The sequence below is a fragment of the Myotis nattereri genome, assembly GCF_964212035.1.
Source record: "Myotis nattereri genome assembly, chromosome: Y".
NCBI lineage: Eukaryota > Metazoa > Chordata > Mammalia > Chiroptera > Vespertilionidae > Myotis > Myotis nattereri.
In genome coordinates, this window is record NC_138094.1 from 38,904,877 (window position 1) to 38,917,666 (window position 12,790).

Here is a 12,790-nt window from a genome sequence, read left to right on the forward strand (position 1 = left end):
CATCAGGGTCTGCCAGGAAACAGAGTGGTGCTGTGCCCCTTTCTGCCGTTTATGTGGAAGGAGTGGCCTTAAGGGAAGGAGAGGCCAGGCCAGGCTGCTCTTTCTAGCTGGTCCATGCCCAGCTCCCAGGTTGCAGGCTCCTTGACCCAAAGCAGTTTGTCAACCACCCAGAGTTGTCGGCCATGATCAGCGTCCAAGATGAAAATATGCTCGGCCATGTGATTGATTTGAAGGTAAGTGCACCTGGTCCAAGGAGTAGTGGAGGGCAGGTGGGGAAATGGCCTGTCCCTGAAAACAGCTACAGGCGGCAGCACTGGGCTGCGATTTCACTCCCTGGATCCACTTTCCTTCTGCAGGTGAGGGAAGTCAGGCATCCCTGGGGTTGCTGCACCATTAGCCTGTACTTCCGCAGCAACCCCTACTTCCGCAACCATGTGATTGTGAAGGAGTATCTCATCACCCTCACAGGTAAGAGGAGGCTCCCTGCATGGGCTGCAGCTGGTGGTGGGCAGGGATGGAAGGCGATGTACCCAGCTTCACATACCCCTCTCCTGCAGGATACAGGTTGTCCCGTGCCACTCCCATTCAGTGGTACCAGCATTGTGAACGAGAAGTCTACAGCCACAGGCTCCAGGACAGCAGCGCCAGCTTCTTCCACTGGTTCTCTGACCACAGTGTGACAGCATCTGGCAGGATTGCTGAGGTGGGATGTCGCTGGCCATGCCAGCATACAGCTTCCTGTGTCCGCCTGCTGCTTGGGATTCTATTCGGGTCCCTGTGCTCTCCTAACCCAGGTCTGTTTGCCCTACCAGATCATCAGCAAGGACCTGTGGCTCAATCCCCTGAAGTACTATGAGAGGATGATGGCCCCTAGTGAGCGGACAGGACAGGTGAGGAGGGGCTGCCTGGGCTCTCCCCTGGTGTGCTGCCAGGTTCCTGGGCCATTATTTTTCTCTCACAGGGACACCTGGATGCTGGGAGGGAAACAGCCTGTAACACCAGGGCCACAGGGTGTGTGGCTAAGACAGGAACTACCAGTACAACAAGGGCAGTGCAATTCCAGCTCAGGCAGGGGGGCTTAGGCAGGAGGAGGGAGTGTGCATGTCCACTGTCACTCAGAGTCAAAGCAGATTACCTCAGCCCCTCCTCTGAACTCTCCCTCTAGGCCGCCCACAGCACCTTCAGGCCTTTCCACCTGCCCCTCAAGAGGGGCTGCCATGACATGTTCTGCCTATACTCCTTTCCACAGGTGTTTGTGAATCTTCCTCATGCTGAGGCCTAGGCTGCTGTGCTGCCACGCCACATTGCCCTGTTGCTGCTCACCACCATCTCCCATTTCCCCAAGGTCTCCTCTTCCTCCTGGGGCCAGTGGGATCGGCCTGCTCATTATCAGTATCTTAGGGGGCAAAGTGTGGGCCACAGAGCTGGAGGAATCCTTGTTTTGCAGCCTTGTCAGAGGTTCTTCAATCCTTTTATCCATTTAGGTTTTCCAAGGAGAATACCTCATTTGTTTACCCTCCCTACCTGGAAAACAGGGCAGCATGCCATGACGAAATAACACAGTGCTTCATTTTGTATGCAGTTCACTTCAAAGACTTCATGCACATATGGTCATAGACACCCTGGGAAATTTAGGGCCATGAATATAACACCATCCAATCAGACTGCTTTTCTGTGTTTGTTGTAAAATCAGACAAGAAATCCCATGTTGCAGAACACTTTCTTCTGAAAATTTTGTGTAATGTTAGTGTTTAAGGTTTTACCAAAAGTAATATACATGTCTCTTTCTTTTTTTCTACTGACCTTCCCTCCGGCTTGCTCTATCTCTAGTCTCTTGTTCTTGTCACCCACTCCCAGTGTCTTGCCTCTGTTGGTCTCTTGGTTGTGCTTATATTCTGAATATGTTAACAATACAATATGTAAAATTTAAACATTTAAGTATATTGTAATTTAAATCAGCACTTAGGAAGCAACCTTGTACAATTCAAACCTTGCCTCCAATCCTGAAACTTCATAATGGTACCTACAATTCTTGATGCTTCCCCCAAACCTACCATTTGCTTTTTGTCATTCTTAAATAACAGAAGCCAAATTGCTTACAATAAAATATTGTCTGTACCTTATCATTTTTATTTTCAGTGTCTAATTCTTCTGTCACAGGGGCTTCCCCTCTGACTCCCCAAGTGCCCAATCAGGTGAGCTACTGTACTGCATGATTCACTCTCTCTTGCATACGTGGTGTATCCTGTGATCGCCGCCAGCACCACACTCAGGACCTCTTACAGGGGTGTCCCATCGGCTGTTGCAGTAATTGCCGTGCCCCCATCATACCCATCTCCTGTGTGGCTGTAATAATCATCACAGGAACTGGGCCACCATAAGTCAGAAAGGGCCTTCGTGGTGGTGGTGCCCAGTATTTTATTGGAATGTTGATCTTCCTTTTGTTTAGTGGATGAGTACAGTATGAATTTTGGAGAATAGGTCCTTATCTGATATAACATTGGCAAATATCTTCTCCCAGGCAGTGGACTTCCTTGTTTTTTTGTTGTTGTTGTTGTTGTTGTTGTTGTTGTATTTGTTGGCCGCTTCTTCTCTGCAGAAGTGTTTTAATTTGACGTCGTCCCATTTGTTTCTTTTCTCCTCAGTTTCCATTGCCCTAGGAGCTGTATCTGTAAAGGTATTGCTGAGACAGATGCCTGATATTTTGCTTCTTCTAAGATTTTCATGGTTACCCACTTACTTTTAAGTCCTTTATTCATTCCCAATTTATACTTGTGTATGGTGTAAGTTGGTGGTCTAGACTAATTTTTTTTGCATGTATCTGTGCTATAAGTCCAACACCAATTATTATTATGTTTTTATTTTGGCTTTGTAATATCTTCAATGAAACAAAATAAAATTTCCTCTATGTTAATTGAGTCATGCTTTCTCTAAATCTGGCCTTTAAAAAAATCCCCTGGGGCCCAGTCCCATCCGTTCCTTGATTTTCCTTCCACTGATCCCAAACCTCGGCTGTAGTCTGCGTCCTTTCAAAGGACAAAAGCAGACCCGGAGGCCTCAGAGCTGCTCGCGGCACCCTACTGACCGCGGGAGGTGCAGCGCCCATCCCCATCTGGACCTTGGCTGCCAGGGAGAGTCAAAGCCTGAGAATCAAAGTGGTAGCATGTCATCGCCTTCACCGGCCTGTCTCCAGCAGCACAAAACCAGTCCTCCCTGCCAGTGCTCTGGGGACCGGCCCTCAGGGCGATGTGGTGGCGCTGTCCCCTGGCAGCCGAGTGTCCCAGGCTTGTCTTTGGGGATCTCTGTGTCCATGGTATAAATGCGAGTGAGATCAGACACAATGTTATCAATGATTGGCTTGGTAAGGTCGCCACTAAACACCTGCCACCATGGCTTCTCGGCCATGGCCTCAGCGGGCACCTGGACCCCATAGACCTGCAGGGCCTGGTGGAGCACCGCCACCGCTATGTGCTGAGCCTGGAACCGGAAGCACAGCCCCCCGCGGTAGCTGTCCCGCAGCAGGGCCCAGGCAGTGACGGAGATGGGGGTCCGTTGCCAGCTGTAAGGATTCAGCCAGTTCTTGAGAGAAATCAGGTAGTGGAGCAGGTACCTGTGTGGGTGCTGAAAGGAGACTTGGAAGCGCAGTACCCGCAGCACAAGGAGCTCGCACTGCACAATGCTGTCCTGGATCACCCAGACTAGGGAGTCCATCTCCAAGGGCTCGCTGCCTGGATGGAAGTACCTGTTGGACACGTTGATGATGTCACGGGTTCGCAGGGGCTGTTCTTCCACTTTGCCAGCCAAGTAAAGGGCAGACATGGCGACCAAGTAGGGGTCATAGGCGTCCAGGTTGATCTCGCAGAAGAACTTATGGTAAATGGCACAGGCGGTGGCGAGGGGAATGGACTGCATCCCTAGCTTGACACCTGCCTCCATGATGAACCTTGTCACGCGGAAGTGCACCCTCGCCTGGGGTTCGGGCCACCCCTTGGCGCCTGGCGCCGCGTCCTCCTCTCTGCAGCTGTCCAGGCTAAGGTCCTCCATGGGGCCCTGCTGGGAGGCCCCAGACCCCGCGGGAAGGGCAAGAGTCTCCAGTGCAGTGCCTGTGCCAGCAGAGTCCTAGCCCAGTGCGCAGCCGCCCCAACGCGCCCTGCCCCGCCCCGCCCCGCCCCGCCCCGCCCCGCCCCGCGCCGCCCCACCTACCCAGCCCTGCCTAGGCCTGACTGCCATTCAGGTTCCAACACCAATTATTGAAGAGACTCTATGACTCCATTCTATGCTTTTGCCTCCCTTTGTCAAATATTAATTGAGCATAATGGTTAGGGTCGACTTCTATGTTCTCTGTTCTGTCCCATTGGTCTTTATGTCTGTTTTAGTTCCAGTAAGAGGCAGTTCTGAGAATGGTGGCTTGTAGTATAGCTTGATATCTGGTATTGTGATCCCTCCAAATTTGTTCTTCTTTGTCCAGATTGCTGTAACTATTTGGGGTCTTTTCTTAAATTCATAGGAGTTTTTGGAAACTTTCTTTTGGTCTGTGAGATACGCCATTGACATTTTAATGGTTAATACATTAAAACTGTACATTGCTTTGGGTACTATGAACATTTTAATGATGTTGATTGTACCAAACCATGAATATGGTATGTTCTTCTATTTGCTTTAGTCTTCCTCTATCACTTTTTTTCAATTTCCTGTAATTTTCCAAGAACAGGTTTTTACCTCCTTAGTTAAGTTTATTCCTAGGTTTCTTAAATTTTTGTTGCACTGCTAAATGGCATTTTTGTTTGTTTGTTTCTATTTCTGAGTTCATTATCCGTGTATCAAAAAGCCATAGAATTCTGGGTGTTAATTTTGTACCCTGCTACATTGCCAAATTCATTTATTAAATCTCCTAGTTTTTTGGTGGAGTCTTTAGGTATTTCTATGGACAATACCATGCCATCTGCGAGAATTATGACAGTTTTACTTCCTCTTTTCCACTTAGCATGCCTTGTTTGACTTCTTCTTGTCTGACTGCATTGCCTAGCACTACCAGTACTCTGTCGAACAGAAGTGGTGAGAGTGGGCATCCCTGTCTTGTTCCTCTTCTTAGAGTAATTGTTTTTGCCCATTGAGTATGATGTTGTCTGTAGTTTTGTCACATAAGGCTTTTTTAATGTTGAGGTATGATCCCTCTATGCCCAGTTTGCTTAGAGTTTTTATCAAAATTGGGTGTTGGATTTTGTCAAATGCTTTTCCTGCACCAATGGATATGAATCTCTCTCAATTTGTTTATGTGATGCATCACACTTATTGATTTCTGGATGTTGACTCATCCTACTTCCCCAGAAATATCCGCTTTGGCATGGTGTATGCTCATTTCAATGTAATGTTGCATCGCATTTGTTAGAGTTCTGTTGAGGATTGTAACATCTATGGTCATCAGAGATATATTGGCCTGCATTTTTCTTTCTTTGTGTTTTCTCTATCTGGCTTTGGGATTAGAGTAATGCTGGCTTCATAGGAAGTGTTGGGAAATGGTACTTCCTTTGAATTTTATGGAATAGTCTGAGGAAGAAGGTTTTAGTTTTTCTTTGAACACTTGGTAAAAGTCCCTGTGAAGCCGTCTCGCCCAGGCTTTTGTTTGCTGCAAGTTATTTTTGTGACTGCTTGAATTTCCTGAGTAGTTATTGGCGTGGTCCTATGTTGTATTCTTCCTAACTGAGTTTAGGAAGATTGTATTTTTCTAGGAATATGTCCATTTCTTCAGGGTTGATCAGTTTGTTGGAGTAGAGTTGTCCATAGTATTTATTTACAATCCTTTTTATATCTGTGGGGTCTTTTGCTATTTTGCCTCTTTCATTTCTGATTTTGTTTACTGGGGTCCTGTTGGTGAGCCTAGCTAGAGCTTAGTCAATCTGGTTTATCCTTTCAAAGAAATAGCTCATGTCTTTATTAATCTTTTGTGCGGTTTTTGGTCTCTATGTCATTTATTTCTGCTGTGATCTTCATTATTCCTTCCTGCTGCTCAGTTTGGGCTTTGCTTGTTGCTCTGTCTAACTTTTTAAGTTGTGCGGGTTAGATAATTTGTTAACTGTTTTTCTTGTTCTTTGAGTTAGGCCTGTAATGCTATGAAGTTCCCTCTAAGGACTACTTTCAGTGTGTCCCATAGATTTTGGACTTTTATTTTTAATTTTCATTTACTTCCAGGATGATTTTAATTTCTACTTTAATCTCTTCGGTAACCCAGTTATCTATCTTTGTACATAAAAGCCCTGTGACCGGAATGGCAGAATGACCAGAATAGCTGGTGGCTATGACTTGCATTGCGGCAGCCAAGCAGTCTTATCTGGGCCCCAATCGGCCATATCCCTGACCAACCTTGCTTCCCATCGGCCCCCAATCCCCCATTCGGGGCAGGACTGATAAGCAAACCACTCACAGCCTTTCCCCTGGTCAGCCACACCCCCTATATGCTCTAACGCCCAGATTGGAGGCATGGCCTTCTGGTTAACCGCCAATGGCCACTAACCGCTGCAGGCCTGGCCCCATGTGCCCCCATCTGGGGAGGCCAACCAGACTGCTTCCATACAGGAATTCATACCCTGGGCCTCCATTTATTTAATAAAAGACTATTTAGCCTCCAAGTATTTGAATTTTGTTATATCTTATTGTAGTTTATTAGCAATATAAGAGGCCCAGTGAACGAACTTTGTACACTTGGCGGAGTCCCTCACCCTCTGGCAGCCTGGGAGACCTCAGGGGATGTCCGAATGATGGCTTAGGCTTAATCCCAGTTGCCAAACATGCTTAGCGCCTCTGAGGAGGTGGGAGAGATTCCTGCCACTGCTGCTCCACTTGCCAGTCGTCAGCACAGGATCCAGATGAATGGCGCTGCCCTGTGGGAGCTCACTGATCCCCAAGGGCAGCTCTTGCATTGAGAGTCTACTCCCTGGGTGTCAGAGCACATCATAGCAATCGGTCTTATCTCTTTTTTATGACCTTTACTTTGAGATTTCTTTTTTCTCTCTTTTCTAAATTGTTTTATTGCTTAAAGTATTACAAAGGGTATTACATATGTCTCCTCTTTCTTCCCTGCCCTGACTATCCCCTGGCCTCCCCTAACTCCCAGTGTCTTATGTCCATTGGTTATGCTTATATGCATGCATACAAGTCTTTCGGGTGATCTCTCACTCTCCCCGCCTGCCCCCCAACCCTCCCCGGCCTTCCCGCTGTAGTTTGACAGTCTGTTCGAAGCTGCTCTGCCTCTGTATCTATTTTTGTTCATAAGTTTATAATGGTCTTTATTATCCATAAATGAGTGAGATCATGTGGTATTTTTCCTTCATTGACTGGCTTATTTCACTTAGCATAATGCTCTCCAGTTCCATCCATGCTGCTGCAAATGGCAAGAATTCCTTCTTTTTTACCACAGCATAGTATTCCATCATGTAGATATACCACGGTTTTCTAATCTATTCATCTGCTGATGGGCACTTAGACTGTTTCCAGGTATTAGCTATGGTGAATTGTGCTGCTATGAACATAGGGGTGCTTATACCCTTTCTGGGCTCAGAGGTGTGGCAAACTTTCCTGCCCAGATCCCTGGTTTTTACCTTACCAGAGGAACTCTGCCCTTCCTGGCTCTAAACTGTCTGACCACCTGAGTGTACTTTGTCAATTCCTGGTGGGTGTTATTAGTTTCAGCTGCTCACTCCATTTGCTCCAGGATGTGCCCTGGGACGTGTATGCCTATTCCATCGCCATCTTGGCTTCTTGAGATTTATTTCTTCAAATATAATTATTGATCCCCTAGTTTTTTCCCCTTCTTTGCCTGAAAAGTATTTCTCTCCTTCCACTTTCAGTCCATGTGAGTCCTTATTCTGAGGTGGGTCTCTCATAGACAGCATATATATGGGTCTTGTTTTATTATAATTTTGGCCATTATATATCTTTTGAATGGAGTGTTTAGTCCATTTAGGTTTAAGGTTATTTTGATAGGTACTGATATGTTGCCACTTTTTTCTTTATGCCTGTGTTTCTTCTGTCTCTTCTATTCCTTCTTTTTACAACAGTCCCTTCAGCATTTCTTGCATTGATGGTTTAGTAGTGAAACACTCCCTTAGATTCATTTTTTTTTCTGTAAAGACACTGAATTCCCTATAGTTTTGAATGATTGCCTTGCTGGATAAGTATTCCTGGATTTGGTCCCTTGTTTTGCATCACTTTGTATATTTCCTTTCATTCCCTTCTGGCTTGATGTGTTTCTGTTAAAAATCATTTGATAATCTAACAGGAGAGCCTTTGTAGGTGACTCTCTGTGTCTCTCTTGCAGCCTTTAAGGTTCTGTTTGTGTCATTATTGTTTCCCATTATAATTACAATGTGTCTTGGTATAGGTCTTATTGGTTTCATCTTGTTTGGGACTGTCTGTGCTTGTGTGAATTTTTCTTCCCAAGATCAGGAAGGTTTTGTGATTATTTCTTCTAATATGTTTCCTAATCCTTGTTCCTCATCTTGTCCTTCTGACACCCTTATTATACACATGTTATTTGTTTCATGTTATCCCCAATCTCCCTTAGGATATCCACCTGCTTTCTATTTTTTCTCTCAAGTTGCTGTTCAGATTGTGTTGTTCAGGGTGTGTTACTCTGCCCTGTCTCCTAAATCGCTGATTCAATGCTTTGCTACTTCTAGTCTACTATTGAAACCTTCCATCGTATTTTTTATTGTAGCTATTATCAATTTTTTTCATTTGTCCTTGATTCTTATGTAAGTTGTGGATTTCCCATGCATCTGGTGTATGAACTTTATGACCCTTATTCTGAATTCCTTTTCAAACATATTGTATGTCTCCATTTAATTGAGTTCCTCTTCTGGCAATTCCTCCTTTTCTGTCCTTTGTGCGTTGTTTGTTTGTCTCCCCATTTTAGCTATCATGTCAGAACCCAGGTGCTTGAGTGCGATGGGCCAATGGCCACAGAGTGGATCCGCAATTCAATTGTACACTCCAAGACTCACAGGAGGCAATGGCAGTGGTGGGGGGCTGGAGTCCCGGTGTCCGTGGGTCTGCTGCTGCCGTAAAAAGGTCTTTGGCCAGAGTGGCTCTCAGGTGATGTGTGAGGCCCATCTGGGTAGAGGTGAGGCTGGGTTCCTAGTCATAGCAGCTCTCCCCTTCAAGATGGTTTGTTTTCTTAGAACCATATTTAACATCAAACAGTGCAGTAACATAAAAATACTAAAGATTGTGCAAAGAGCCGATTAAAAATAGAATGGGGAAACAAATCAGAACTATGCATACAGAGTTGCATTCATACTGGACATTGTTTTCTGTCATTTTTACTGAAGAAATAGTAAAAGTAATAAACCTGAGAAGTGGTAGAGGAGGAATAAAGTACCTAATCATTTTGAATGAATGATTGTTTGTTTTAAAAAATAAATAGTTTATGTAAGCCGGGTGCACTGGAAAACATGAAATAGATGTGTCAAAACATAAATGAAGTAACAGACACATTCTAAAAAGTAATCCACATTGCCCAGTCAGTATTGCTCAATGGTTGAGGATAGAATTGTGAACCAAGATGTCTCATCATCTATATCAGGTGAGGACACATGGCCAGGGTGCTGGCTGGTTTGCCAGTAGGAGCCATTTAAGGAAGCCGCTGATCAAAATATTTCTCTTTCATCTATGTTTCCATCTCTCTATCCCTCTCTCCAGATAACCAAGAATAAGCCTACTAAAAAACAAGAATGGAATTTATGTGCTTTCCCCTGGAATGTGAGACATTTTCGTCCTTATTACTAGGGGTCTTTGGAGGACTTTTATTAACCAACATACATTTTAGTCCTTATTACTAGGCGTCTTTGGAGGAATTTTATTAACCAACATATATGGTTCTGTGTTGAATACTTCAATGGAATTTTGTTAATAATGAAGTGTTTCATAAACTTACCATGAAAAAGGACTCTGTCATTTTTGAAGGAAACACTTGGTTTGGGAGAAGAATTTGAGGTAGATCTTGATTTTAGTTGCAATAATAAGTAGGTTTCAAACAGTTGCTCATTTGTTCAGGTTAAATGTTATGTAGTGTTGATATTATGTGTACTCATTTTAGTCTGTGGGTGGAAAAACAACTAAAGTAGACTACACCAAGAAACCATCTTTTCAAAGTGGGGGTGGCTAGGGGGCACCACTTCCATCAAGAAATAGAGGTGATGTGAGAAGTCTGAGAAGTGAAAGAGAGGAAGTAAGAGAAGCAAAAGGACATCCTTCAGGTGGAAAACACTTAGGTAATGTTTCAAAATCTAGGGGTGGTAGGAGATCTGACTTAGGTAAACACATAATACAATATGCAAATGAGGTATCATAGACTTGTGAACCTTAAGCCTATGTGATCATATTAACTTCCATAAATTCAATAAAGAGTGCCTATGTGATCATATTAACTTCCATAAATTCAATAACTTTAAATTCATAAAGTTACTGTCAGTAACTCAAATGTTTTTAAAAAATTAAAAAAAGATATGAGCATGAAACCATTATTTATGTGAAAACAGTAACATTGAATGAAGAGATACACCTCAATTTCATTCATATCATTCAAAGCAAAAGAAATGATACCGTTCATTAGATTGAGAATGTATACTGATGATCAAGATGATTTGTAATTGCTAAAGAGGTATAGCACTTCTAATAATGAATGCAATATGTAATGTGTAAAACACTCTTAATGACCTTACAGGGATACGATTTAAACCTCAAGCTAAATTCAGTCTATTTTAGCATTACTGTTTGCCTCTAGTCACTTCAACTGTTCTCTGAAGAACTCAATTCTATTGATCTTATGTTAGAATGTTACACTTTGGGAACAGGAAGTCATGTAGGTTTAAAGTGAAGATTCATACTTATTGAACTACTAAGAATTTGTTCTGAAAGTACCCTTCTTTCGTCTCAAAAAAGGACATCAGTTCACCTTGGAAAATTCCCACTGAAATAAAAGTTGGTCTAACTATATAAACGTCAAGGACACACACTTCATTATTTAGAATTGGATTTGAAATACTAGTTTTGAGTATAGGAATGTGCAACCCTGTACTGTGTAAAATAATGATCTCTATTATTAATTTGATAAGATGATTTTGTACTTAGGTTTGATGTAGAAAACTTTCCATTTGGAAACTACATAAGAGAAATGTCTATGGTATTTAATAGATTCACAAAGGGGTCTCTGACTCAGGAAAAGGCTAAAAACCAATGATTCACCAAGTTTATTGGTCTTTCTTTCCTTCTTTCTTTCTTGTATATGAGGAATATGAAACATGAATAAACATGTTGACGAGCTATTTTCAGGGAGTTGTCTTTTAATTAATTTATCTATTTACTTATTTGACTGACTATGAAAGGAAAGTATATTCATTTCAATATATCTGTAGGAGGATAAGTTGGTTTCATATTAACCAGTTTTCCTAATTTCAAAGATTTAGTGTCCATTTGTGATAATTAGGTGTGTGACATTTCACGGGAAATTTCCTAAAATGTTATTGCAGGGTTTGTGCAAGATGAAGGTGAATGTTCCTGTTTTTACCATCTGGGTGATACTGAGAAGAGTTTGCTAGTTCATATTTGGCCACATATGAGGATGCTCATAGTTCTTCTTTCCCATGACGAATTACAGAATTGGAAGATAAGCCTCTTTCCTATTTGAAAATGAAAACAGTGATTGTTAATTATGTATTATTCAACATGTTTTCTTTAAATACTATTAAAAGAGAGTGTAGTATTCTGATCAAAGAGTTATTTTATAAATGAACTGTAGGAATTATATGATAACATTTGTGAAATAACACTTTTTTGTAATGCGTCATGTTTTGACTTTTTATATTTTAATTTTTAATTATGACATTGCAGGTTTTAAAAGCTTTTATTGAGATGAAATTAGTTTGATGACTAGTTGAGACTGTTTTCTCGTATCTTTTAAATAACTTCTTTCACTTAGTATATCTGGATTCTCTGCATTCAAATTCCGGTGTGTGTGTGTGTGTGTGTGTGTGTGTGTGTGTGTGTGTGTGTTTTGTTTTGTTTTGTTTTATTGGCACGTATATATAATTCTGCTTCAGTTCTTTCTCAGTTATCCAAACTGATTTTCAATAACTCTGAGCACTGTACTGAAGACATGTGAAGATAGAATTTTATCATTTTGTGCTAACCAGCATGCTTATGACCATGATCCTGTTTAGTAAATATTTATACACAATAACCAGACTTGACCATTTAACAAATGTTGACCTTACTCAAGTAGAATGATGTTATTTATGACACAGAGGATGGCGCACATACAACTAATCTTCACAGAAGTGGCTGCAGGGTGGATTCCCTTCCACTGAAAAGAACTCCATCTTCAAGAAGTTGGGATCCTCCACCTACAAGACCTGCCCATTCTGATCCAAGGCAAAGCATTACTGGGATGGGAAGTCAAGGTAAATGGTACAGTCTCTCATGGATTAGAGTAATGAGCTGTTTTAAAAGGAATGCTACACTTTAATTTCTGGAAGCCATGTGGAAAGTGAGTAGTGGATGGGTATCTGTACTCAACACTATCTTATTGTTTCATTGTTAGGAATAATTCTTCATCTTCTGATTAGTGAGGTAATAAGTAGATAACAGCAGAGTGAAGAACGCATTCCTTTTAATCCATGTTGATACAGTGTCCCTCTTTTTTATATTTACTTTTTTAATATTTTAAGAAAAATGGTTTTAGTGTCATAATGTTACATTCAATAAATGTTAATATTTCCAGAAAAACTATTTTAAA

At 42.3% G+C, this 12,790-nt stretch overlaps 1 protein-coding gene across 1 annotated transcript; it reads right to left on the minus strand.

The window, feature by feature from the left end:
- Positions 1 to 1,019: 1,019 nt before the first annotated feature.
- LOC308512494 (cyclin-Q-like) lies at positions 1,020 to 4,044 on the minus strand (the record flags this gene model as incomplete). Its single annotated transcript, XM_081082222.1, has 2 exons — positions 1,020 to 1,031; positions 3,259 to 4,044. 2 exons carry the CDS (start codon positions 4,042 to 4,044, stop codon positions 1,020 to 1,022), a joined length of 798 nt encoding a protein of 265 aa, XP_080938348.1.
- Positions 4,045 to 12,790: the final 8,746 nt, after the last annotated feature.